This window comes from Empidonax traillii, unplaced genomic scaffold, assembly GCF_003031625.1.
Source record: "Empidonax traillii isolate 1590-97213 ecotype Southwest subspecies unplaced genomic scaffold, ASM303162v1 scaffold1341:size140431, whole genome shotgun sequence".
Taxonomy (NCBI): Eukaryota; Metazoa; Chordata; class Aves; order Passeriformes; family Tyrannidae; genus Empidonax; species Empidonax traillii.
In genome coordinates, this window is record NW_020956534.1 from 56156 (window position 1) to 80979 (window position 24824).

The 24824-nt window shown below is 36.4% G+C and overlaps 1 protein-coding gene across 1 annotated transcript in view; it reads left to right on the forward strand.

Annotated features, from left to right (window-relative positions):
- Positions 1–24824, forward strand: part of SMOC2 (SPARC related modular calcium binding 2) — a 104382-nt gene that overhangs the window by 23228 nt on the left and 56330 nt on the right. Inside the window, exons 5-7 of the mRNA XM_027906686.1 lie at positions 5669–5716; positions 9728–9778; positions 10574–10648. Coding sequence (XP_027762487.1) covers positions 5669–5716; positions 9728–9778; positions 10574–10648 — 174 coding nt within the window. The remainder of the gene's footprint in view (positions 1–5668; positions 5717–9727; positions 9779–10573; positions 10649–24824) is intronic.

Below are 24824 nucleotides of genomic sequence, written 5' to 3' on the forward strand. Positions count from 1 at the left end.
CTACTTGTACCTGGTATTATTGAGGAGAAGCTGCAGTGTAGTTCCAGTGTAATTAATAGATTAATATGAGAATTATTCTATCTCTACAGAAATCTAACCCTAGTTACTTTCAAAGGTCTATTCATGTGCCTGGCAAATAAACTGCCTGAATGCTTCAGTTCATTTTTTGAGGGATGGGAAAGGAAGTTATTTTTACAGAAATGTTTAGGTAAAGGTCCTAGTAGCACTCAAATTGAATTTAGTAGCTCAGAGATAAATAAACTGCTCCAGGGCCCAGGTGAGTATGCAGACTCTGATTTTGCTCCATGGAAGATTGTGGGTAATTTTTCAGTTGCTATGAGGCCCTGTGGGACTATCTCTGCACATTTCCTCCCCTTCTTGTATCAGTGTTCTCATGTTTTATTGTTCACCACATCTCCTTTGTCCCTTAGGAAAGAAGTCCAGCTACAGCGGAGTTTGGAAGTAAGACTTGAAATGCTAGGGGATTTTGCAGTGGTATTGGCTAACAAATTTGCTAAGAAATTGGCTAAGTTTTGAGAGATCTGGAAAACCCTTCTCATTCAGCAGAGAAGACAGCTGCAGATTTTCTCAGAAAGAACCTTATTATGGCATAATAAGGCAAAACGTTGTTCTTATATTGAAGGATGAAAGTCTGATGCACAATTGCACCCTACTCCCACTTCCCACTATATATTCAAAATTGCCATCTGTTTAGGATAAACAGATGTTTTGGTTTTTTTTTCCTTTAAGACTGTTGATACTTTCCAGATCACCATTGATTCCCATTCCTGTATTTAGTACGACTATGCCGCTGGAATTACAATCAAAACTTCAGTGGCTCAACTGAAGTTAAATAGATGTACTCCTGTTTTAACTAGTATTTTGGGAATGCCGTTTCTTCTAGTACTGTTGTCCCTACAACAGTGGGGACTACAGCCCAACACACCGTGCCATTTCTAGCCTTGATGAAGGAATTGCCTTGCTATTTTTGATGTTGCAGGCATTTTCACATGCTTCCGTGTATTCTGTAGGCTTGATGTTACAGTTATTTAAAAAACACTTATGCAAATTATTTTATTTACATGTACTATACCTTTTTCTCCTGGGATCACTTTTTGCCACCTCTACCCGTAAGAGGAGAATGTGTACAGACATTCAAGATGTTTTTGCAATTATTTTCTCATAGGTAATGTGCTACCATGGAGTGTGGAAATGAAAATGTTCAGTTAATTTTACGTTCTAGGTTAGCTCTTCAAATACACATCCAATCAACTGTGCTATTCCCAAATTGTGGGATAATTTCTTGCCTTTTATTTCCCCCAGTGGAACTACCTTTGATTTTGGTGAATACCCAGAAATAGGAAAGAAGAGCATGGCAGCCTGTAAGAATTTGGATTTTAGTAGAGGAAATATGAAGCAAGATTTAGGTTGGGCAGTTAGGACTTTGGTTTACTGGTTCCATCTCCTATCCATGCTTCACATTTACCAGATATGTGAAGCAGCTTCTGCATTTCTCTAACTGCTAATATTGGTTAGCTGCATAATTTGATGCTTTCTAAAGTTTTCTCCACTCCAAAAAGTATCATATGTATATTTTTTATGTATCAACAATAGCTGTACGAGCCATTTTTTTGCTCAATGGTGTTTTCTGGTTGCTCTTATTTAAGCTGTCTTTTCTGCTAGAGACAAAAGATCTGGAAATGGGAAAGTCATAAGCAGCATTAAAAAAATGCAGGACTCTCTAACCGTTTTACGTGAACCTTTGCTTTAATTACATCTTTGCCTGAAAGAGGCTGTTCTTCCATACTTTCCAGTTTTTCCCACACCAACACTTGGTACTGCTAAGACACTCATGATAAATCCCAGAATGCCATTCTACTCCATGGAAATAATCTTCACTATTGCAGGAGCAATGGGGAGAAGGAGAGTAAATCAAACACATTCTCGTGACAGCATTAAAAAGAAAGCTCCTTAAAAATGATGAATGTCTCCCAGTACTTTCACTAAAGAACACCAGACATAAAAAAAGACATTTTTACAGCTCTCCAGCTCTGTTATCAGCACTGCAGGGAACTACAAAAATTCCATAGGCACTGAGTCCTGGGAAATGGGGCAGAAGTTGAGAAGCAGGTGTTAAATTATCGTTGGAAAATACAGTGTTTGCCTGTTGTTGGGGATTTATGCCCCATTAACTATTTTGAGCTTCTGCCAGTGAGACTGTAGAGGTATGGAGAGATGTTTATTTTCCTGCAAAGAAGTTTTGTTACCTTTTCATTATGACACAATCATGTCTTGTGGCCAAAATACAAGTCCCTTTAGAAATTCAGAACTCTTCCAACCTGTATAGTATTATGATCAGATAATACAATGAAAAGAAATATATTTGGGGAGGGAATGAACTTTTAAAATTTACATTATATTGTTTTTGTCAGCTGGAGAAAAATATCCATCTTTGGATAATTCTTTCCCTGTACATAGTACTTTATCTATATATATGCATTCAGACACACCCATAGGTGATACAAAGAATAGCATGGGAAGTTTACTTATCTTGATATCTGCATCCAGTTACTACATAACAAATATTCCTTGGTAGGAGATCAGAAATCATCATCTAAACTAGAGAATAATAGACTTTCACCTTCTCTTTTGAAGGCCATTCACGTACGCTCAGAACTATAGAAAATGGATATTCTAAAATCACAAACCACAAAACTCACATCCTGTTCCCTGGAAGCGAATTGTGTCTCAGAGGGTGTTGGAGTGAGACTGGGTGGAACTGTGGGGTTTGCAATAAACTAAGGCATGAGTATGTCTGCTTTTTAAAAAAGAAATTAAATTAATCATGGCCATAAACGGATAGATGGCTAAGCAAATGGTTGCTTACAGTGTACTTGGAAGCCAAATGCATAGCCCAACTTTTAGATAAGTTAGAAATTGCCTTTGTTTCTTGCCTTGCTGCAAATGTGAGGATTCATCCAGAGTACTGAAGATAAAATTTCCTGAGAACTTGGAAATTCAACTTCCTATCACCATGGAAGCTAGAAGTATTTCTACCGTAAATATATTCAGAAAATGGTTGAACAAAAGATAACAATGAAATAGCTCCTCCTTACCTTGATATTGGAGACAACAAGAACTGTTTCTGCTGCATAAGTTGAAAATTTCAGGTGCAATAATGTGAAGGGGACATGTTTTCCCTTGTAGGAAATTCTGTGAATATTTTTGTTAACTTCCTAAGAATCTTAAAATAATATTATCCCAGTAACTTAATTTGCTTAGCATTCATCTAATTTTTTAATGAATTTAGATTCACTGTGATAAAGTTAGTCTTTGTAAATGCCACTCTCTTCTCCATCTATAAATTTTCCATGAAAATTTAGGGTAAAAAAAAATCCAAGCACAGAAAGAAGAACTGAATTGTCCCTGACTGTACATGAATACCGCGTAGTCATTCTCACCGTATCACATACAGAGGGAGAAACCTGAATGTATCTGGAAAGATTTTTCTCCTTTTGGTTTAAGCTATGGAATACTATATATGTTACACTAATGTATTAAGTTACTTAGGCATGAACTGAATTTAAAGTTCCATTTACACTAGTAGTCCTGAATGTACATAGAGAGACAACACTGGTGCCAAACTGGGGCTTTGCTTCACGTGCTGTTTGGTGCAGAGGGGGTGTTAGTGGCATTCATCACACACATTCCCCCTGCTGAGACCTCTTTTCTATTCACAAAATAAAAAATAGTTTAAAATGCTTTAGTGTGGGTGAGTGTCAGGCCTAAAATCTCTGGATTTGCAAGAAAATTATAATTATAAGCCTGTGAATCAAAATGAAATTCAGATACTACAGGGTTAATTGTAACTGGATGAAATTTGAGGAAAGATTGGATCACCAGTATTTAGTGCAATTAGAAAAACCTGTAATTTTGTATGTAGTACTTCCGAAAACTGGAACATCTTATTTGAGTTCAAGCTGAGCCTTTTATCAAATGCAAGCCAAGCACCAAAAAACTCAGATCTACTGGCTTCAGCATAAATGGAAAAATCTGCCTTCTCTTCAAAGTAAATAATATGTATTAGTATTGCAATCTATTTAGAGCAAACTATTCCAAACACCCTTGGATATAATTCCTACAAGATTGCAATTTTTTTTTCCTACCTGAGTTAATACTGATGCATCCTTAAGTATATTGAATTTCTGTTGACCTAAACATAATATAATAAAAATACACTATTGATGCAAGAGGAAGCACATCTAAACAAGAATATTTTTGATATGGTGAATCCTTCAGAAGGTAATACCAGCTTTGCTGCATTGCCAGTATTCTTTTATAGAGGCTTTAAAATCATCAGAGCAGATTTGTGACATTAGGCATCTTCCCTCTGGCAGATTCCTTGTCTAAACTTCCTGCTGAAGTAACCATGGGTTCAGCATGGTAGGCAAAGCCTGTGATTTAGTGGGTTCTCTTGTTTGAAATGTCCTTTTAGAACAGATTTATTGTGCTGCAAGGCTTGTTTTTTTTTTTTTTTTTACTTTGTTTTAAACACAGTGAACATAATTATTTCATAGGGAATAAATTAAGAAAATTAAGGCAACCAAATTATTTCACATACATACAAGCATACAAGGTACGTGTTGGGATTTCTTACTGTTTCATTAAAGCAGGTGTATGCAAGAAGAGACTATGTGTTAAGAATTTATAGACTTCATGCTTTTTTAATTTTGATCCCTCCACGTGGGCTCTTCAGAGAGAAAAATATCACTTTTAAAGGTGATTTTTAATGTAGCAGAGTCAAATAAATTGTTAAAAAGTGGCTAGGAGTTAGAATAATAAAAACAGGTGTAATAACGACACATAAGCAAGAAATAAGGAAGTATTTCCATTTTAAACCCTAAAACCTCCTGAACAAAACTATTAAGAAAACCAGTAGATTCTCCATTTTTTGGTGCCCTGAATACAAGACAGGATTCTTGGATGGAGTGCAGGCTGGTAGAGTAAGCTGTTAAAACCCATCTCTTGTAATCTTCTTGACTCCCTTTTTGCCTTTGCTCTCACTTTTCCTAAGGGCCACAAGTCTGGGATTGTGTCTGAAACCAGCTAAGGTTCAAACTCAGAAAAAGGTGCTGTGTTCCTGCTGCCCCAGCAAACACATGGACTTACCCAAATCAGCATGGGATTTCCACAAGGCTTTGTTTGAGGTGTTTAAAGCAGAAAGAGACAGTTTTTAATCTGAGCCAGGACTAGGCTAGAGGCTGAAAAAGCCTCTCAGAGCAGCTGAGGTGTGTAGTCAAAACTTTAAGGGACCACGAGGGAGTGGTGATGCTTCTTACTGCAGCACCTGTCCTCGCTGGGGCAGTGGGGAAGGGAAATGGTGACTGCAGCATGTAAGCACGTTCTTGCACTTGCGTCTATGTAGTGTTTAATGTTATCTCTTTCTCAGGTCTTGTGGTGGCCAAGAAGTAGAGTCTGACAGTGTACAGATGGTACACAAAGGCAGAAGTCAGGCAAAGCTAAAATCTTTGGTTTGCAAGGGAAGAATTTGCTCATATTTATTGCTGTAATATACAAAAATGAATCATTAGTGTTGAACTGTGTTTCTTAGATAACATATTAAAATAAAAAATAATATTTTCCGGTAAATTCCTTTTTCCAATTGCAGGTTCAGTGAGTGAGAAGCTGCCACAACGAGAAGGTGCAGGCAAAACAGGTAAATATCTTAGCTGACCTTTAAACAGAAACTAAAATAGCTTTGGGATAAACTACTGTGATTTTCCATAGATCTAAATTATCAATACATATTTTTGATGTATTATAGCTGCATATATAATATATATACATGTGTACATGTTATTCATTTTACTTTTGCATTGCAGATATTTAGTAAACTTATGAGCATAAACATACATATATGTATGCATGTATTTATATTTATATATATATATACACATAGACACTATATTTTTTAGTCTCAATCCTATAGAGTTTTCAAATCTGTGCTGTTTGGAAGGTAACTTTCCTTCCCATAGCTATACTCTGAAATATTTTCCCATATTGTTTTTTTGTTCTGGAGGAGAGATTATTCTGTCTGTTTGATAAAGACAGCATTCTGCAGTATCAAAATCTTGGGAACTGGAGTCCTCCGTGTATTTCCATAGCAATCGGTTCTTGAGTCATTTTGGACCCATCACTTGATTTTGATTTTATTTATTTTATTGTGATTAATTCTTCTGATGTCTTATATTTATGGCCAGATTATTGTTGTTGTTAGATACAGATCATGGTGTATATCTTGTTGGCAGGACAAAATCTGATGTGCGTCCAATCTTACTGGTAGATTTAAACGAAGGAGATATTTATGCTTTAAACAAAATTAAAGCTTACACTCTCTAAACACTTGAAACAATTTTAAATACTGAATATTTCTGTCATTTACACTGAATAAATTAATTTTAAAGAAGCTACTAATTTTTGTTCTAATGTTAATGCCTGTCTGTTTGATACAGTGTAAATATAATTGAAGTGTCTTTTTGCAGGAGCTTTTACAGTACTGCAATATACCCAACATTTAAACAAACTATAGTGCTGTTATGTTAAAAAAATTACTACTTCTTTAAAGGCTAATAATTACAAAATGCTGGAAAAATTGTTTCTTCATGTATTTCCAGACAAACTGTGGGTTCCACTACCCTTAGGCTACCTATTTACTTTAGGTCAGAACTTTCATTTTTGGCTTTGAACTGAATGAACTATTCCATATATAAAACTTTTCTGGAATCCTTTATTTTTGTTTGTGGCCATGGTAGCTGAGCTGCTGAACCCTGAATGACCACTCACAGAACAAGGAAATGAACACAACTTATCAAATCTCCCTTCTCACCACATATATTTGTGTCTCAAGTGACACGATTGCATTTTACTCATGCCCTGTTTTTATTGCTGCAGCACAAGCCTGCAGCACAAAGGGCCTCTCACCAGGTTCACAGGCAGTCCCTGGTTCTTCTCAAATGTTACTGTCTCCCTCTCCCCACCCTTCTCCTAGAGGGTCACTGCCTTATGCTTTAAGTCGTGTTGTCAGAGACATCTCAAACTCTTTAGAGACTGTCAGAGTAGAGACCAGGATCATCTCTCTACCTGTGCTTCAGCTTCTCGGTCAGCGCAGTAAAACATATTTTGTAGCTCAGCTTGAAAGGGCATAAATAAATATGAAACTCTCTGCTTGTCTTTCCTCTGCATGCTCCGGTGGACTAACCAGGGGTGCCTGCATGGGAGCACCTGTCCATACTGTAGCCCAGCAAACTTAGGCAGGTTCACAGTGTTCTCACTGCTCTAGAAGACAAGCTCCAGACCTCTAAGGTGTGATCTTGAGGACTCTACTCAAGAGACTGTATGGACTTAACCTGACAGTCTCATGCACCAGGATGTCTCATAGATACAGACCCAGTGAGCCACATCTGTTGCCGTTGTGCACCTTGCCTTCTCTGGGTATTCCAATACTGAAAGAAAATTTCCAGCTACAGATATTGGAGCTCAGGAGCTTTCTTTGCATTTGTAAGTTTAAACATTAAACTGAACAGAAATGAAAATTAAAAGCTAATTCCTTAAGTATCTTCTCTTGCCCCACAGTTCTCTCCTCTCTGAAAAGCATAGGTGTCAGAGTTGGGATCACATCCCTTTTTTCTGATTCTTTTCTGACTGCAGGACTATGTTCTTGGTAACTAAACACCGACAGCCAACAATTTAATCACGTTTCTGTTTGAATGTATGCATATATGGACTGGTATGCTTGTGCCATCCAGGAAGGCCTATGCAAGTAGTTTGCGAGATGTCTAATTCATATAAATCATTAAATATCTGTTGAGTTAAAAAAAAACCAAAACCAAAACCAAAACTGTTTTATATGCCTCTTGAACAATTTTGATTGGCCAGATAATAGCTGAAGTTACAGCATTGTATATGAATTTCAGGTAATAACATTAGACCAAATGTGTCACAAACTGAAAATGTGTACCAAAAGATGATTTGAAAAATGTCATTTAAATGCTGGTTTGAATTTCTGGCTTGGCTCTTGGTAATATCTCCCCTTTGTAGATAAGTTACCCTTAGTAATTCTGGGTTTTCTGAATCACATACTGATTGATGATCTAAATATATGTCTTGATTTTCAGTACACTAGGATACTCGATAGCCCCTCTGAAATTAAACAATGGTCTTATTCCACCACCCAGAGGACACCACAAAAATTCCAGCAAAATTAATGAGAAGTGACAGTCTCTTATGACATTGGAGAAGAGAACCCTGCCATTTTGTGGACATGAAGAATGAGCACTCTTAAAAGAAATCTCTTTATTCCTTGGTTAAATCATTTTACATTGAAATAAGCTCTTATTGCTGCTGCTTTGGTTTTGCGAGGAACATGGAGGTCACTATTCCTTGGATGAAAATTCAGTTTTACCTGCTATCAGTATTTACTTGGTATTTGTATTTGCTGTGTACTAGGCTGTGACCTCTAGGGTGAAGGTCAGAATGCCCCCAAATTCTCTGCATGGTTTGCATAAAGACAAGGCAGATTTAAGAAAATAGTAATGCAGACAGCAAAGAGAATAGCAGGCTCTCTTGGGTTGCAGTAGCAAGAAGAAAGGGAAAGAGATAGTGTGTTAGCCTTAAAGCTGCTGCTCTCTTTTGCACTGGTAAGGCTATATGACAGGTTACCTTTGATTATATCTTCCGTGAAAATTACAGGAAAACAATCTAGTAACTATTTTGGTCTGATCTCCAATTGTGAACCTGCAAGAAATAGTAATAAAACCTCTGCATTTACTATTTACCTTAGTGTTAGGGTTAGTTCCATGCTGCAGGAAACAACAATGCCTAGAAAATCTGTACTAGCATGGCCTCCTGAATCATATTGACCCAATATTGTCAATAATTTAAACAGCAATAACATAATAAGGTAAAGATGGATCTTTGGTAATGCTCTTCCTAGCAAATGTTAATTTGAATAATTTTTTTAATGTTGAATTTGTCTTTTCCAGCGCTATGTCCACTGTGTTTTACTGAATTTAAGATTACATCTTCTTGTCATTTTTTGTAATTTTTCTTCCCTTTTTTCTTTCAGTAATGGTTGGTAGTGGATGGATGGAGAAGGATGACCAGATGATAACGGTTGTGCAAACAATATTCTGGTTATACAGTCTGTGAACCTTACTTATAAAATCTTTGAATCTTGCTTAAAAAATCTGCTTGACTCTTAAATAGATCCTGCTGTGCTGAAAAAAACCTTTCATTTTAAGGCATCCAGTTGTCTGCAGCCACTCATTCTCCCCACTGTTTTTGCTTTCACAGGTTTTACTTATTCTAAACATTTATCTAATTACTTATTTATAAATGGTAATTTATCAGTTGAAATCCATAGGTATCAATGTTCAGTATTAGAAATGAAGAATTACAGTCCAGAGAGCAACTTGATCACTTCATGCATCATGAAAGACCCTGCAATAAATTCGTCAGCCACAACCTCAAAAACCATCCATTTATAAAATATAGTTTGTGTATGTAATATATCTGTGTTGTGTAATGTCTATAAAAAAATGTTTTAATTATTGTTTGTTTACTGGCCGGGGCTATGTGCAAATCATTATTATCAATTATGTATGTACACTTATTTAGCTTACTCTCATAATTGTAGTCTCCTTGCAAATCTTTTCCATTCTGAATTCAGATGATGCCTCAGCTCCCGCACTGGAGACTCAGCCTCAAGGTGATGAAGAAGGTGAGCAAACTTAACAGTGTGGTATTAAACTATGCAGTTAGGGATTGTATTCCATAACATCAAATGCTACCTTAAGAGTATTTGCAATTGCTGGGGTAGTTGCAAGAAATTGCAAGAATTGCAAGCATCTGTACCTTTTTCAGGAATGGCAAAGACAACAAACGTGATAGAATCTTTACTTACAAACAGTGAATTTTGTGGGATTGATTTGAGATGAAACTGTAGCTGTGGACACCAGCATCAGCAAATTTAATTGTCACTGTTGAGGGCAGATACAGGTTTTAAACTTGAGCCAAAGTGCAGGTTAAAATTATATGTTCAAATAAAGAAATTAAAGGGTAAATTCTACTCTCAGCATATTGCCTAGTAGTATTACTATTAAGGTTGATGCTTTGTCAGGCTTACTTGCCTCTGGAGAATTTTGGTGCTCAGTAAATGTAAAGCTCAGGGCCTGCATGCAATAATAGTTTTATGTTGTGGCTGCCTTACCACTCTTTACAAATCTTGCAGAATCTGATCTAAAGTCATTGCATATTTTGAGTCCACAATAGGAGATTTTTATTCTAATTAAACGTAATTTTAGTCTAAAAGTATTTTTTCAACCTTTGGTACAAATGGGATAAGGAAGGGATTATTCATGCCTTTTTATGTATAAAGGTTTTGACTGTCCTAATAAAAACCAGCGTACCTTTTTTTTTAAGACCTATGTATCTATAAAACTAGCCCCTTAGTTGCTAGTAACATTTAAAAAATGTTAACATTTGTAAGCTATTTTCTGTTGCCTTTTTTTTCTAGATATAGCCTCTCGTTATCCCACACTGTGGACTGAACAAGTAAAGAGCAGACAAAACAAAACCAATAAAAGCTCAGGTAAGAAACTTATGTTGCCCTTACTTTGCAAAGCTCCTGTGAAGACATGCATGAAGCCATTTTAATAACCATTATGCTTCCACTCTCACTGTAGGATAGTGACTTAATGATTTGTGTGATGGTGATTTAGTAAGCTCATGCATCATAATTTCTTTTCATAGAGGAGTATTTTTGTCCAGACTTTATTTGGCTAAAATGATACTTGTCCACTAAAGTCTCTGGCTCGCATCTGTTTGCACCTGTTACTGGATTTGACATTTAGTTTTTGCAGTCCCTTTTGTTCTCTGTCTCTTTGTTATCTCTTTTTCTTGGAGGTGATGTGTAGCAAGAAGGTGCCCTTAAAATGACAGTGTGGGCTACATTTGTTCAGTGGTAAATCTTAGGAGACAAACTGGAAAAAAACAAACTCCCTCAAAAACCAGTTGTCAGCAAACAGGATTTTGAAAAACAGTGTTATCAGCTTTTTGCTACATCAATCACCTATTATTTACAGACTGATCACCAGCTTAGAGTGAATTAATGATGTTGCTTTTTGAAAATAATTGCTGAATTCTGGTTTTACTTATTTTCACCACTCTTCATAACTGAGCTTAGCGGACCTGGATTAGGAATGTCAGGTGAATGTCCTAAGACTGAAGTCTCTATAATATTCAGATACATTCAGTACTTAGGTGGATTATAAATTTTATACCTTTGTCACTGTTCCTTCCTTTCAATAGGATAAACTTTAGAGAATCTTCCTGGTTTCATTTTCTCTGGAAAAATGTTGAGTTTGAAAAGAAACATTAATAATGCAGGCTATGATTCAGTAAATCACCCAAAACCACACTTCAAATCCAGTGGAAACTGAAGTTATGCTTTACACTAAATACTGTGCTTAAATATTTTACTGAATTGAAGTCCAAAAGGATTAAAAGAAAGACAAATAGTCAACATAAGAAAGAAAACAAGGCATATCCTTACTAAGAGGTTTACAGATTCCTTTATAAATGCTATATTTAACATCAGAGCAATAATTATTAATACTTGTTCCTCTCTTTGATTCTCCAGAAAGTACTTAAAAGAGGGAACTTAAATACAGTGTAGACAAGAGTTTGAAGCAAATACTTTCAGTGCTGAAGATTTATTCTGTCCTTTCTTTAGTCAGAGTAAGCAAGAACAGAATTCCTTTGGGATTTCTGTTGTGTAAAATTCGTGCATAGAAATTGGTCACTTTTAGGAGTGTTTAATTTTTGTAGTGCTAGAGACTTGATCTAAAGCAAGACTTCTTGAGTTTGCAGCACAGCTATTGGAAGCCCAATCTTCGGCACACACACCCACACCCACCTAAAATAAAAGATGGGTTTATTTTTGGAACTTGTTACCTCCAGTCCATCTAAAGACAAATTTGCAAAAGAAGACAAACCAGGAGCATAGTTTATCTGTCTTGTGACTGATAGCCCATAGTGCATTAGCATCAAAAGCATCATTGTATTGGACTTGCGAATAGGACTTGCTCACAGCTGTGGTGCTGTACCCAGATTAGCAGAAGTAAGTCAAGAGACACTATGTAGCCAAACTTGCTGTAATCTGTAGCTACCTGATGTGCCAGAAGGGACTACTGCACTCTCTGCTGTATCTTCTCTTGTATATGTAAAATGACATAATCAACCAAGGTGAATCTAGGTGCTAAAAACGTTTTCAACAGTTGTGGTACAGTATTTCTCTTCCAGACTCCCAGGTATAATATGTGTCAGTGACTGAATATTTACAAGTAGTTTTTGCTGGCTGAACAGAACTGATATTCAGTAAACATGTTTTTAAGGTCTTCAAAAAACTAAGTAAGATTTTCCCTTTATTACCTCTCAGAGCTGTGCCAAGGCTTTTGGGAACATCCACAGGGAATGAACTCTGGACTGTTATGTGCACATAACAGAAAAGACCTTGTCACTGAATACGCTGGATTTTAAACTAACCACCTTCCCACTTCCAAGCTTCAATATAAAGAATAAATATAGATGTCTTCTTTACTCAGTTTTCTTAGCAAACTCTGATTCAGACTTGGTCATACAAACACCAGAAAGCTTATTGAAAAGTATTTGTCTGAGTAAAGTGAACAGAATTTATCTTTGCATAGGAACTGTGTTTATAAGACAAAAAATGAAGCCAAATTTAGTCATAATGGGCTACATTTTCTTTTGTTGTTTTATACTATCCCAAGTGCTTTCAAAGAAATTCTTGAGGTGGAAATAACACTATCATCTAGCCCTGCCTATAGTATATAACTTTAACCAAAAAACAAACAAACAAACAAACAAACACCAACAAAAACCCCCCAAAATTTCAGGCAGGCTACAAATATCCTACTTAAAAGCTGTCTATTTTAGTCTGCATTTTTTTTCTCTAGTTTTTACCTGAATATATGTCTAGTATGTCATGATCAACATAGTATTATCATAAAGGAACTTCTCGTGACCTGAGAAAGTTTTTTGTGAGCTAAGCATCACAAATAAACAAAATAAATTTGTTGTACACATCCTGAAGTGGTTTGCTTTTGCTACATTACTAATGACCTGCCAGTTACAAGTAGCTGGTAAAATCTGCATAAGCTTTCAGTCTTTGGAAGATAGAAAACAATGGCTCAGGAAATTCTAGTTTATATTAGTTATCCAGTGCATTCATTTGATTAAATTAGCCTAAATTAATTTAGCATGAAGTAATGGCATTTGCAAGACTTACATGTGCAAGGCAAGGAATTAGTGGATTATATATCCATTTTTTATAATGACTTTCTAGTGCGTATTCTTTTTGTTGGCTCAGAGAAATAAGACTTTGCTGCTCACTAAAGGCATTTGTGGAGTGATATTTAACCTATTAGTTTTTGAGGACAAAATGTTACTCCTGGCAAAAACCCCATCAACTTTGGGTCATGGTAAAATAACTTTGTTTAGAGTGGTTTATCTCCATTTCTGCTCTTTTCGTACACTGAAGATGATTTTCAAAATACTTTTTCTTTCCATAATTAGGAAAAAGTATTCATCTCACTGCTAAAATAATGTAGTTTTTGCTGAGTTTATGTTTTATACATATGCATTAGTGCCTTTGCAGATATTTTGTGAATATCCCTGCACTCCTCATTTCTTTCTCCATTTCACAGAAAATATTGTGGGTTGGTCACATCAGATTGACACAAACAAGAATTATAGCAACAGCTATTACAGATAAGCAAGAAACATTGAATACGGGACTATATGGGTTCCAGTTAAGACATCAAAATGTAGCAGCCTACACACTGCTGCCTGTATGAGTATTCAGTGTCTAAACTCCTGCTGTAGTTTGTGGAGATATAATCAGTGTGGTCAGTGGAGTCTAGAGAGCCATCTACCTGGTCATACAGCCAACAGTGTTGTAAAGCTAACTAGATAACTGGACCTCTCTAAGTGTGGTGACTTGTTTAACTCTCTAGACGATATAAAGGTCTCGGTGCTTTAGATGAACTTTTTCCCACAGTGGTATCACTTGAAAATCCAAGTACTATTCTTTTAAAGCTTTAGTATTTTGTAAAGACCAGAGGACTACTGTGGCTTCAGAGTCTGGTGCAACTTGAATGTGAGTGGAGAAGATACTTTCCCATCACTTAACAGGGAAAGTGCAGTTCTCTGACGACAGCTCAAGTTGGACTGTAGAACTCTTAGGTTTTCCGTGCTATATCTTCTCTATCAGTAGTTTATATCCCTGTGGGATTCTTGGGATCTAAGCGTGACTTTTTCAGAGGATGTATGCCATTTTTTGAGTTTGAATATAATCCTTTTCACAATTCCCAGTGAAGCTTCAGATTAATTTTCTTAGCTTGAATTTAAGAGCCATTATTTTCTAATAGTTTGTTGTAGAAGTACTTCCATGAAAAATAAATAGTATGAGTTTAACTGTTAATATTTCTAATGTTCAAAAAGATTCCTAAAGTACAAGTAATTTCTAAGCCTGTACACCAAAGAACAAATCATACTTCGTGTAAAATTACATTAATTTTTTAAATACAGGATACAAAAAGTCATCCATGGTCTGAAATATACTTACGTAGGTGATTAAGGACTTTTGAGATTCTGGTGATAATATAATTCAAGATAAATAAACAGGGTTGAATACAGTATTATTGGCTAAGACAAGGTACAGTTTCGCCTGTTTATTATTGCGTTCTATTCTCTTATTGTTAATTCTTATGTATCTGGTTTCTCCAAAGATTTAATTGTATGTCATTTTATTTGTGTCATTCAATTGATTTAATAGTATGTCATTCTACTCATTCATGTCATTCTAATGATACATATATCCATTGATCATATATTTATTGATTGTGCATTTAATGAACATTATAAAGTGATTGTAAATTTGGTATTTGTTTTGTTGAAAATCCAGTATGAATGGCAAAACAGAAGAGGAAGAAATTGTTGCATTTCTTTGTATTTTACTGAACTTGACTGGAATAATGTGTTACATTTTAAATACATTAAATGAGTGGGGAGAAATTAAGTGTTCCTGGCAGTCAATGGCAGAACTCCCAGACCATTCAGTGTTTGAACCATTCATACTCTGACTACACGCTACTGGTTCACCTAATAGATCACATTTCATCTGAATCAGGCATAGACATGTGATGCAGTGTTTGTGCAAGCTTCATGTTTTCTGCTATCTTTGTGCTTATGTAGGTGCTAGAGGACAAGCCATACATGTTCCCTCAAAAAATAAGGTTGACCCAGAGGAAAACCTGGTCTGCAATTAAGACCTGAGGCAAGGTCAAGTTTTAATAATTCTGAACACATCTATGCAATGAGCAGTAGATTGTGTGATTCTGATATTTTTCATCCAGAATGAAGAATCCTAAATCAGAATTCAATGTCTCCTCCAACTATGGCTTTAATGACTTCACAGATGCCCAAATTTCAGCCACTTTATCTGGGTATTCCGGTTATGTAAAATCATCATCCTTTTTTGCTTCAGCTGTGCACACATGAACACTTAGCTTAGCTTTTTCTTTAATTTTCTGACACAATGGATTGTTTATTGCTGCCTTTTTAATGCAAACTATCAGTTTCAGGGCTTTAAAAATCTATTACAAGGTTTTATCAATTAGTCCCAGTGACCTTGATCCAACAGGAGTTTCATTCTCAAAATACCATCTGGGAAAACAGTGACATGCACATACAGTAATGTAGTATGGGCTGCCTGCAAATGCAAATAAAAACAGTTGGTATAATGTCTGCTGAGAATACCTTACTAGCAATTATGGGTTTACATCTATACCGAATAGCTGCTTGGGTTTATCTGTCTGTATAGTCTGAATCTGCTGGCAAAACCTTCCAGTGAGACTGACTAATATGACAGAATGACATTCCAAGAGCAGTTTTTATTGCCTTTTCATCTGACAGCTTTAAAGCATTTGTACATAAGAGTTTTTCTCACATGGAAACTATGTTGGTTGTCAGTGAGGTTTCTGTCTTGGTAGCTTGCTTTGTTTTGTTTCTCAGAGGCAATTGTTCAAGTGGGATCCCTGTGCACTAATCATTCCCTGAAAGTTACCTTCTTATAAAGGACTGATGCAACAGACCAAGAAAAACCTTGTTCCATACTCCCAACTGAACCTGATTAACTTTCTCCTACTATGTCTATCCTGACAAAAGTCAGTCTTGGAGTTAAAAAAATCTTCATGAAAAAAACCAAACCCACCATTTTCTTTCAAAGGAAATAAATGTAAGAGTTTGTGTGTCTGCCCAATTACATCAATTCTAACAGCCATCCCTTTCTAGGCATAGGAAAATTAATAACTTAGAGACAGAACACTGAGTAACAGCTCAGTGACTTTGTATTTATTCTCATTAATTGTTGCATTTTCCAGATGTTGCTTTTAGTATTGAGTGGAGATAAATTACATGCAGTTGAAGTTGTGTGAGCTAGCAAGAAAAAAATAAGATCCAACTGTGTGTTTCCACTTACATATTTATTACAAAATAGTTAGAAGTGTGCTAGAAATATTTTGAATTAGGCTTATTTTTCAATGTGAATATTTGAGATATGAAACCAGTTAGAAGGAGATCAAAATGGATATCATAACAAAGTGAGAAAAAAACACAGGCAAGAGGGGGAAGAAAGTATTTTAAAAGCTTGTTGCCTCTCTGCTTCAGCAGTGTTTCCTAGGAAGTCAAGTGCTGGCCTGCAGAACTCTGGCTAATCGTCCATTCTCAAATTTGCTTGTATTGAGCATAAAAGGATGGACATGCAAGGACAAGACCTACTTGCTCTTGCATTATGCCTGTGTTGGACACTCAGAAATTGAGTTCAATTATAGAAAATATATTTGCATAGGAGAAGTGCCTGGGTAGAACTGGTCTATTAATTGCAAACCACTGATTTACATTGAAAACCCAGCATTTTTTCCGTGTTATTACCTCTTTTCAGCCCTAAAGACAGTGTTTCCTTCCAACAATAAGTGAGGTGTGAGCCACATCCAAACACGAGATTTCCATTCCCAAACTTGTATTGTAGGGGCAGCCACTAGCTGTAGCTGGAGAAGTAAAAGCATGATAATAAGTTATTGAAATATATCCATCTCAGGCCTTCATAGAGCTTATTGTGTCTGATATCATCATGGGCTAAAAGTTACAACAGCCTACTATAAATCTGTGATGTTCTGGCATGGAGGTTTAATAATCCAAAGCACCTGAAATGGAATTGAATCGAGCTCTAAGAACCTCAATTCTGGTCAGGAAAGGAAAGAAGTATTGATTTTAAACGTCTTCAGACATATCAACCAGTTATTAAGTTCACACATGTGTTCTGTCAATGGGAACTCAGTCCATTACCGATGGACATTCAGTCTCTACCAAATTTTAGATGAGTTCAAGTCCATATCTTATTACTTTGAGCTTCATAGCTTGGGCTCATCTGCAGGTCATCTATATACACAAGAGAAGGCATTAGTGATTTTCCATTACATCTACAGCAAGTCTGAATGTTTTGTGATAACCACAGATCTGGCTTTTGGGCCTTGTAAAATCTGTGGGTGCTAAAAGACATCAGCTGGTGGTAGAACATTTGTTTTTTGGCCTGTTGCCTCAGGAACTCGTACATGGAAGTTAAAGAGAAAAGCATTTTGAGGAAGTTTGGTAAGAAAAACTGATAAAGAGAAGTACTGGAAGCTTCCAGAACAACAGTCTTATGGCCTTCTCAGACTCTTTGGGTTGGCTCTGCTTGCTAATTCACTAAATGTTCACTTTAGAGTTCACGAATGAACTCAGCTATTTGAACTGAACAATAATTTCTGATTTGTATTTTACTATAAAACCACTGCTGTTAAGAAACTTTTGGGGAGGGAGATGTGTCACAACTTGTAATGTCTTCTACTGTCTTATTTTCAAATATTTTGAAGAGCAGGAGGAAGTTCTCTTTCCTTCTCTTTCATTTGTTGTTGTTTTCCTGTCAAGAACCACAATAGCTTCAGAGTAGAATTGTTTTTGAATATTGGTGGCAGGATACCCCTTGGCAGCTGAAAAACTCAAGGCTTTAAAACTATTAGTTCTCACCATTAGGGTCAATCAGTAAATGGTTGACTTAGTTCCTAATAGAGAACTTTGTCTTACTTTTCAGCAGCAGTTTTTGATAATATCCTATTCTTGATTTAGCTATTACACAAGGAGAGCAATACTTTTCACCCTCTTCACCTTCTTCACCTGTGAACAAAGTTACTCATCATACTCTGGTTCTGTTTCTTTTCCTTGTCTTGCTTTGCTTCGCCTGTCCTAAATTGGTAAAAGAAAATTACTGTTTTCTTTCAGTTCTTTCAGCCTCTTCCAAGAAGGTAAAACTTTCCAGACCTCCTGACCTCCTCACAGTGCTTGTATATTATGATTCATTCTTAATTCGTAGGCTGCTGGATCATGCTTATTGTAGAACTGTCCTATCTTTAATAATCCTTTTCACAAGGATTTCCATTTATCTTCATTTTAATTTTACATATTAGTTCAAAACCTTTAGTTTTTTCCTTCCACTACAGGGGAAGATCCTCCCATCCTAAGCCATTAAACAATAGAGTTCTGTTTTACATCCAGTTGATGCTCTTTATGCTCAGGATGTTCCAAGGTTTTATTAGACCCCCACTGTAGGGAAGAAAAAAAATTTGTTTTATGCAAGGTTGATAATTTCTGTTTTACTGTGTGTGTTAAAATTTGATGCCAAAAGATAGTAATCTTTCCTGACCATTTTTAATTATATCACATTGCTTTCTGTAGCAAGTAAATGACACAACAGTCCTCCTTGAAGTTCTCTTTTAGTTTTCAGACATGCACTCCCCCACCTACCCGCAGCTTTCTATGGTTTGCCAGACATCAGATTGCATAATCATAAAAGCATAAATAAGCTCCATATATCCTAAGAGGGATGTCAGCCTGTCTATATTTTAATGACAGATGTTAAAAAAAAAATCACATAAATCATGTTAATGCACAGAAATATATTAGACTGGATCATATCTAATGCCATAATCTTTCTGGGAAATACATAAAACTTTCAGTCAAGACAGACTGGATCTGGCTATGGCTATACTATGATTGTTGGGTGGTATATAGAAGACAGATCTTCCAACAGGGTAAACAGTAAGAGCTGCCAGACCTTCCACAATCATTCCAGCAAACTGATACTTAGGAGAAAAAGCCCAGTTATGTGAACTATGGAATTCTACTGCTTGATCTGCACAAAAAACCTCTGATTGCTGTTAATGGAAATACAGACCATGGAAGGATCAGTAGTTATGTAACACATTCCTTGGTAAATCAGGTTATGGCTAGTCAAAGTGGCCTTAATTTGGAGGGAATTTTACTTGAACGATTTATCACATATGGCTTCCAACATTCTTATTTGCCAAATAATGTACCTCTGAACAGAATTCCTGAAGAGACTGACAGCTTGTGCTACAGTTCATACATTACTTAATTATTTTCAAAAATATTGTCTTTTTCCTTAAATCCTGAAAAAATTTCCACGTGATGCAGAAACTTGTGAGGCTTCATGAGAAATTTTAGTGGTTTCTGCTTGGTACAAAAGCAAGAGAAATTCAATTCCTACAGCCACTTACTTCTGTGCAACGAGTGTGCATTGGCCACCTGTCTGCAATGAAGCTATTGGACATCAGTCCAGCCCTTAACAGCAGTGTCTACTTTCATGAACTGCTAAGGTCCCAGATTAATGCTTTCTTCCACGGATCCTTTACCCTAGCCTGCCTTTAATTCAATATACTGGGTTTTTTGTTTGTTTCCAGTGTAGAGTCTCCTTTCTACAAAAAAACCACATGAAAAGTCATAATCAGAGCAAAGGAACTTGTTCTAGTCAAATTACATTGCTAAAGTACATAAACCCACTTTGAGATCTTTTAATCTGGAAGGTGCTGTCTGTACCTCAAGTACTGCATTATTACTGGCTTGCTTTTCATTTTCACTGCACTCTGTCCGTCATGCTCTGTCATGTCCCAAATCAGACTGTTATAGATAAATGCTAGATGCTATTTTTTTCCTGCACTCTGTACTGCCTAGGAATAACTGCCTAGGAGTAACATTGTTGTATTGTTGTACTACATAGTGTTGTTGCCATAATGCACTGGATTTCTATGTTACTGGAGAAGAAGCAGTTGTTTAAGAGACAGACCGCTGTTTTTCATTCAGCTAGTTTTAATATCGGTTTTAGTTTAAAAACAGCAGGTCAAGCGTCTGCATTCAGCTACAAATAAAACTATGTTTAAATAAGATTAAGACTGTAAATTAAATTTCAGATCTTAAATTCTCTTGGTGTGTTGCAAAACACAAGAAAAAAGGGAGTGCAAAGCTTAATATACCAAACTGGTTGAAAATGCAGCCTTCTATTGAACCATGTGATTTAATAGGGAACTTTTTAAAAAAAAGTTAAGCATGTTCACTTAAAAAAAAGTATCTTCAAGACAAAAATTCAAATAACAAAAGAGTAGTTCCTAAAGCTGAATGGTGTTTGTTCAAAACTCAAAATCTTGATTGTTCACTGTAATGTCTTGTTGGATCTGTAATTTTGAAACTTCATAAGTTCCTTCTTTTTTGAAGGTTGGGGTCCTTATCCTGACAGCACATGCAGGACATAAAGGCCTCCCCTTTTTATAAACTCAGAGATACTTCAGCAAATTTGTAGGCATCTTGGATTTTGTGTTCTCTGTGATGTTCAACACAAAGAAACAGCTGGTTCTGGGGTTTTGGTTTTTTCTCATTTCAAAAATCACCTTTTTATCAAAAGCAAACACTTTGAATAAAAAATGTCTTTTCATTTAAAGACTTGGCTTTCCAGCAAAGACCGTCACAAAGACATTTTCCAATCAACAATATTATAGTCATAACAAGCTATGAAAAGAAATATATTTTTGCCACTTAAACAGTGTGTTACCTTATTCCGTTGTTTTCCAGTGAGATCTTAGTGTTACTTAAATTTACCACTTCTGTTCTTCAGTGAGTAAAGGCAACCTATCAGTATGAAAGGACTTTTATTTCCTCTATTTGAATGAATGCTTAGGTGCAGTTTCTGTTGCACTAAAATGCATTATAAATACATAAATTCCTCAAATGTGAGTGATCTGTATTGCCCTTGAATTTTTTTCCAGTTAGACCAGGGCAGGAAACTAGTTGAGGTTTGGTTGGGAAGCAGAGTAGTAAAAAGTCAAATTAACACCTCTAGTGCCCCCAAAAGCTGAGATACAGTTTTAGCAAGAAAGTACAAAATAGTTCCGTATTGCATTATCTATTCAAGTTGAAACTACAGGAAGGATTGAGTGTCTCCCTCAGTCACTAGGCCAAATTTTCACATCTGTATTGGGACAATTCTAAAAGATGTAAGAGATGACAAAGACTGATCCTGATGGTTATGTTTCCTTGTCATTTAGTTAATTCATGCACATCCTCTGCTACAATGGAGACTCTTAACAGAGTCAGAAGTGTGATTAGCTGCAGAGGCTCATGACCAACACTGTCATGTGCAGTTTACCCTTCTTTCAGGACAGCACTCTGTCCAGTTATCCTGCCTGGAAAGAAGGTAGGGACCCTCTCTGTTTGTTTACTTGCCTAATTGCTTTGGTAAGCAGAAGTGTAAGTAACTTCAGATCTTGTTTCCTCTCTGACTTTCCCCAAACTCCCACCATGTAGCTAAAGCCACAATGTCAAACTGCCAGAAAGTAATGAGAAAATTATTAATCTCACTGATCTCCTGTTTGGCTGAATAAGGGTCCTTCAGCTTAAGTGACTTACAAATTTAGTGTTCTTACAATTTCTAATCAGGTTTAGAAAGCAGTCTAAAATCATTTTTAGCACATGATTTTTAGTTCCTCTGAGCTGACACAACAGAGAACCAGCAAAGCCAAAAATATCAGTATAAATGTCAGTGGGTTGAAAGGTCAGTTCTCTCCATTTCCTTACCAACATCTCTAGTATGAAGCAGTGACTTCTAATGTAGTAATACATCCTGTAGTTCATCCCTTTAACTAAACAGTCCAACATAATAATAGCAAATGACTGTAGGAGGGGACGGTTTAGTTTCAGCAGACATGAAGCCTCATTTTATTGAGAACAGTGCAAATAGGATGACTCTGCTGCAGTTAGAAGGGCAATGCCATTGGAAGTCTTATGAGGAGAGATGAGAATCAGGCCTGGAGGGTTTCTTTTAATTTTCATTTAATTTTCCCTTAAATGTGGACGTTAATGGTACAGGACTGATGATGGGGTTGTTGCCTCTCTTGGAAGCACACTCATTTCTTAAGGTAATTAGCATGTAGTATATGAGTCTCCTGAATCAGTGATAATAGGACAGTCCACATCAATCCAGCTGCTATTGCATAGCTGGAATACTTTGATGAATGTGTTGTCAGCACAAGGGCTCCTCTACTCCACTTATATTGCCAGTTGAAAACCGGAAGAAAGCATTTTCTCTTTATTGCTTTATATACAACTTAATTGTCTCCAGATGATGTGTTTGTCACATTAAAACATAATTATATTCAGAAACATTGAATATTCATGAATACCTTCACACATGTCTGAGAATACGTCACATAGTTAATCATAGTGCTAGCTGTAAGGATGTCAATACACTTATCAAAATGAGCCTATTTGACTTCTATTTGTGACTGTAGAGCATCCCCTGTCCACAGAAAGGCTAGAGGAAAAATGCCTTGCTTCAGATCCTTTTATTCCCCATATAAATAAGTAAGAAAGTTTAGGAGTCAGAAAACTATATTTAAGCTTAGTTTACCTTTTTTTAATACATGCTTTTATTGGAGCCTTCTGCAATGTTATTATAGTCTCTGTTATTCATCCTCAGTGTTGATTGCACACACAGTCCCTGTTCTCTGTCCAGTCCTTTCTTTTCAGTCTTTCTCTTCTGTCAATAGCTGTTCTTGACCGCATATTTCTCAATTTTTTTCTTAGATATAATTCTTCAATCTCAAATGCTGCCAGACATTTCTTTGTAATGCCAATTTCTCATCTCTCTTTTCTTCCACCTTCTCTTTTTAACCATAGCAGCCAGAGGCATAAACTGGAAGCTTGATGAGGAGAATAATCAAGGAATAAAGGCTGTAAATCCTTCTATGAATTTGCAGGCTGTACTCTGAAAATACAGTGACTCCAAACCCAAGCTGAGAGTTCTTAGGAGCACCCAGTTGAACCGTGCAATGAATAGGAGAGAGAGTTTGATTCCTAGATTGAGTAAGCTTCGAAAGGTGTCATATCTTATCCATGCAGGATTTCAGAGACCACTTTAGGGGCAACTTGTCCAGTTGTGGTATCCATACTGCAGGATACTGAAGGATACCAAAATGCAGGAGCAACTAAGTGTTTGATCCTAAAGCTAGTGGAGCATATTTTTAGCATTAATTCAGTGATTTTCTAACCAAGAAGGCTTCGTTAGTCAAGGCTGTGAGTTTTCTTTCTGCAAGTTCATTTGAGTTTTTAAAATAAAACTTAATACCTGTGTCATAACACCAATGCTGTTGGTCTGATTGACCAGTGCTCAGTCTCTTTTTCGGTCTATATTTTGTGCCAATATTACTTCCTCAGGATGTCATTGGGGAGACTTAAGCAACCTACAAAGTATTGTATGTGAAAGCGTCTGACGTCAGCTAGTGGAGGGAGACAGCGTGATTTCATTGCTTACATTCAGGGAATCTAGCCAGGAACTCCAGGGCTCAAATCCTGGCTCTGCTTCTGGGAGGGCTGTTGCAGTCTGGACAGATAAATGCAAGCAGGACAAAAAGTTTCATCAGAGAGGTGGTTGAGGTAGTGTGTAGTAGAGGACTATGGAATACAATAAGGAGCTTTACAGACTTATGTAGTATAGGATGTGGAACTGAAAAAAAAAAAGATGTTTCACTGACCAGTTGAAATAGTTTCATTTTTCTAAATGAAAAGGCACAACCTAAACCCTTTTTATCAGTTTCAATTTTTGCATCTAGACTTTTTGTCTTTTGTTTTGTTCGTTGGTCTCTGTGTTTTAGTCATGGAAATCCTGACATTGGATTAACACTCCTTTTCCTTGCGACTGACTGACAACTTCAAAGATTCCTCCCCTTCATTCTGCAAACTGTACTTGCCGTTGTGTGATTGTAAAGTACATATGTAGAATACAAACAAAAAGAGGATACCCATTACTTAAGTGCAAGGGAGAACCCATCTTCTCCTCTGTGTTATCTGTATCAAAATGAACAGACATGTATGAGGCAAAATACCAAATGTTTCAAGGGTACTTGCTATGGGACTGTACTGCGGTTATTCTCAAATGTGACCCAAGGCAAGCAGGTTTGTAAGTACACAGGCTTTCCCACTCTGCTTTAGCCTGTGTTTGCTCTTATGACTGTTGAAAACAAGTACAACTATAGGCCCTTGTGGACTTCATTAATTATGCCAGTGGTTGATTGGTTTGTCACAGAAGGCTTTATAACAATAGGCAGATTTAATCAACAACAGCTCTGCTTGCAATAGCTTCACAACCTCATGGGAGCATCATGCCCTGAGCTTCCTTTTGCATTATTTTCAAGTCATCAAACAACATTTAATCTTCCCAAATTAAAAAAACCCAAAGCATACAAAGTATTATATGTAGAAACAATAACAGAACTGTCTTCACATAAGCAATAATAAGAATGTTT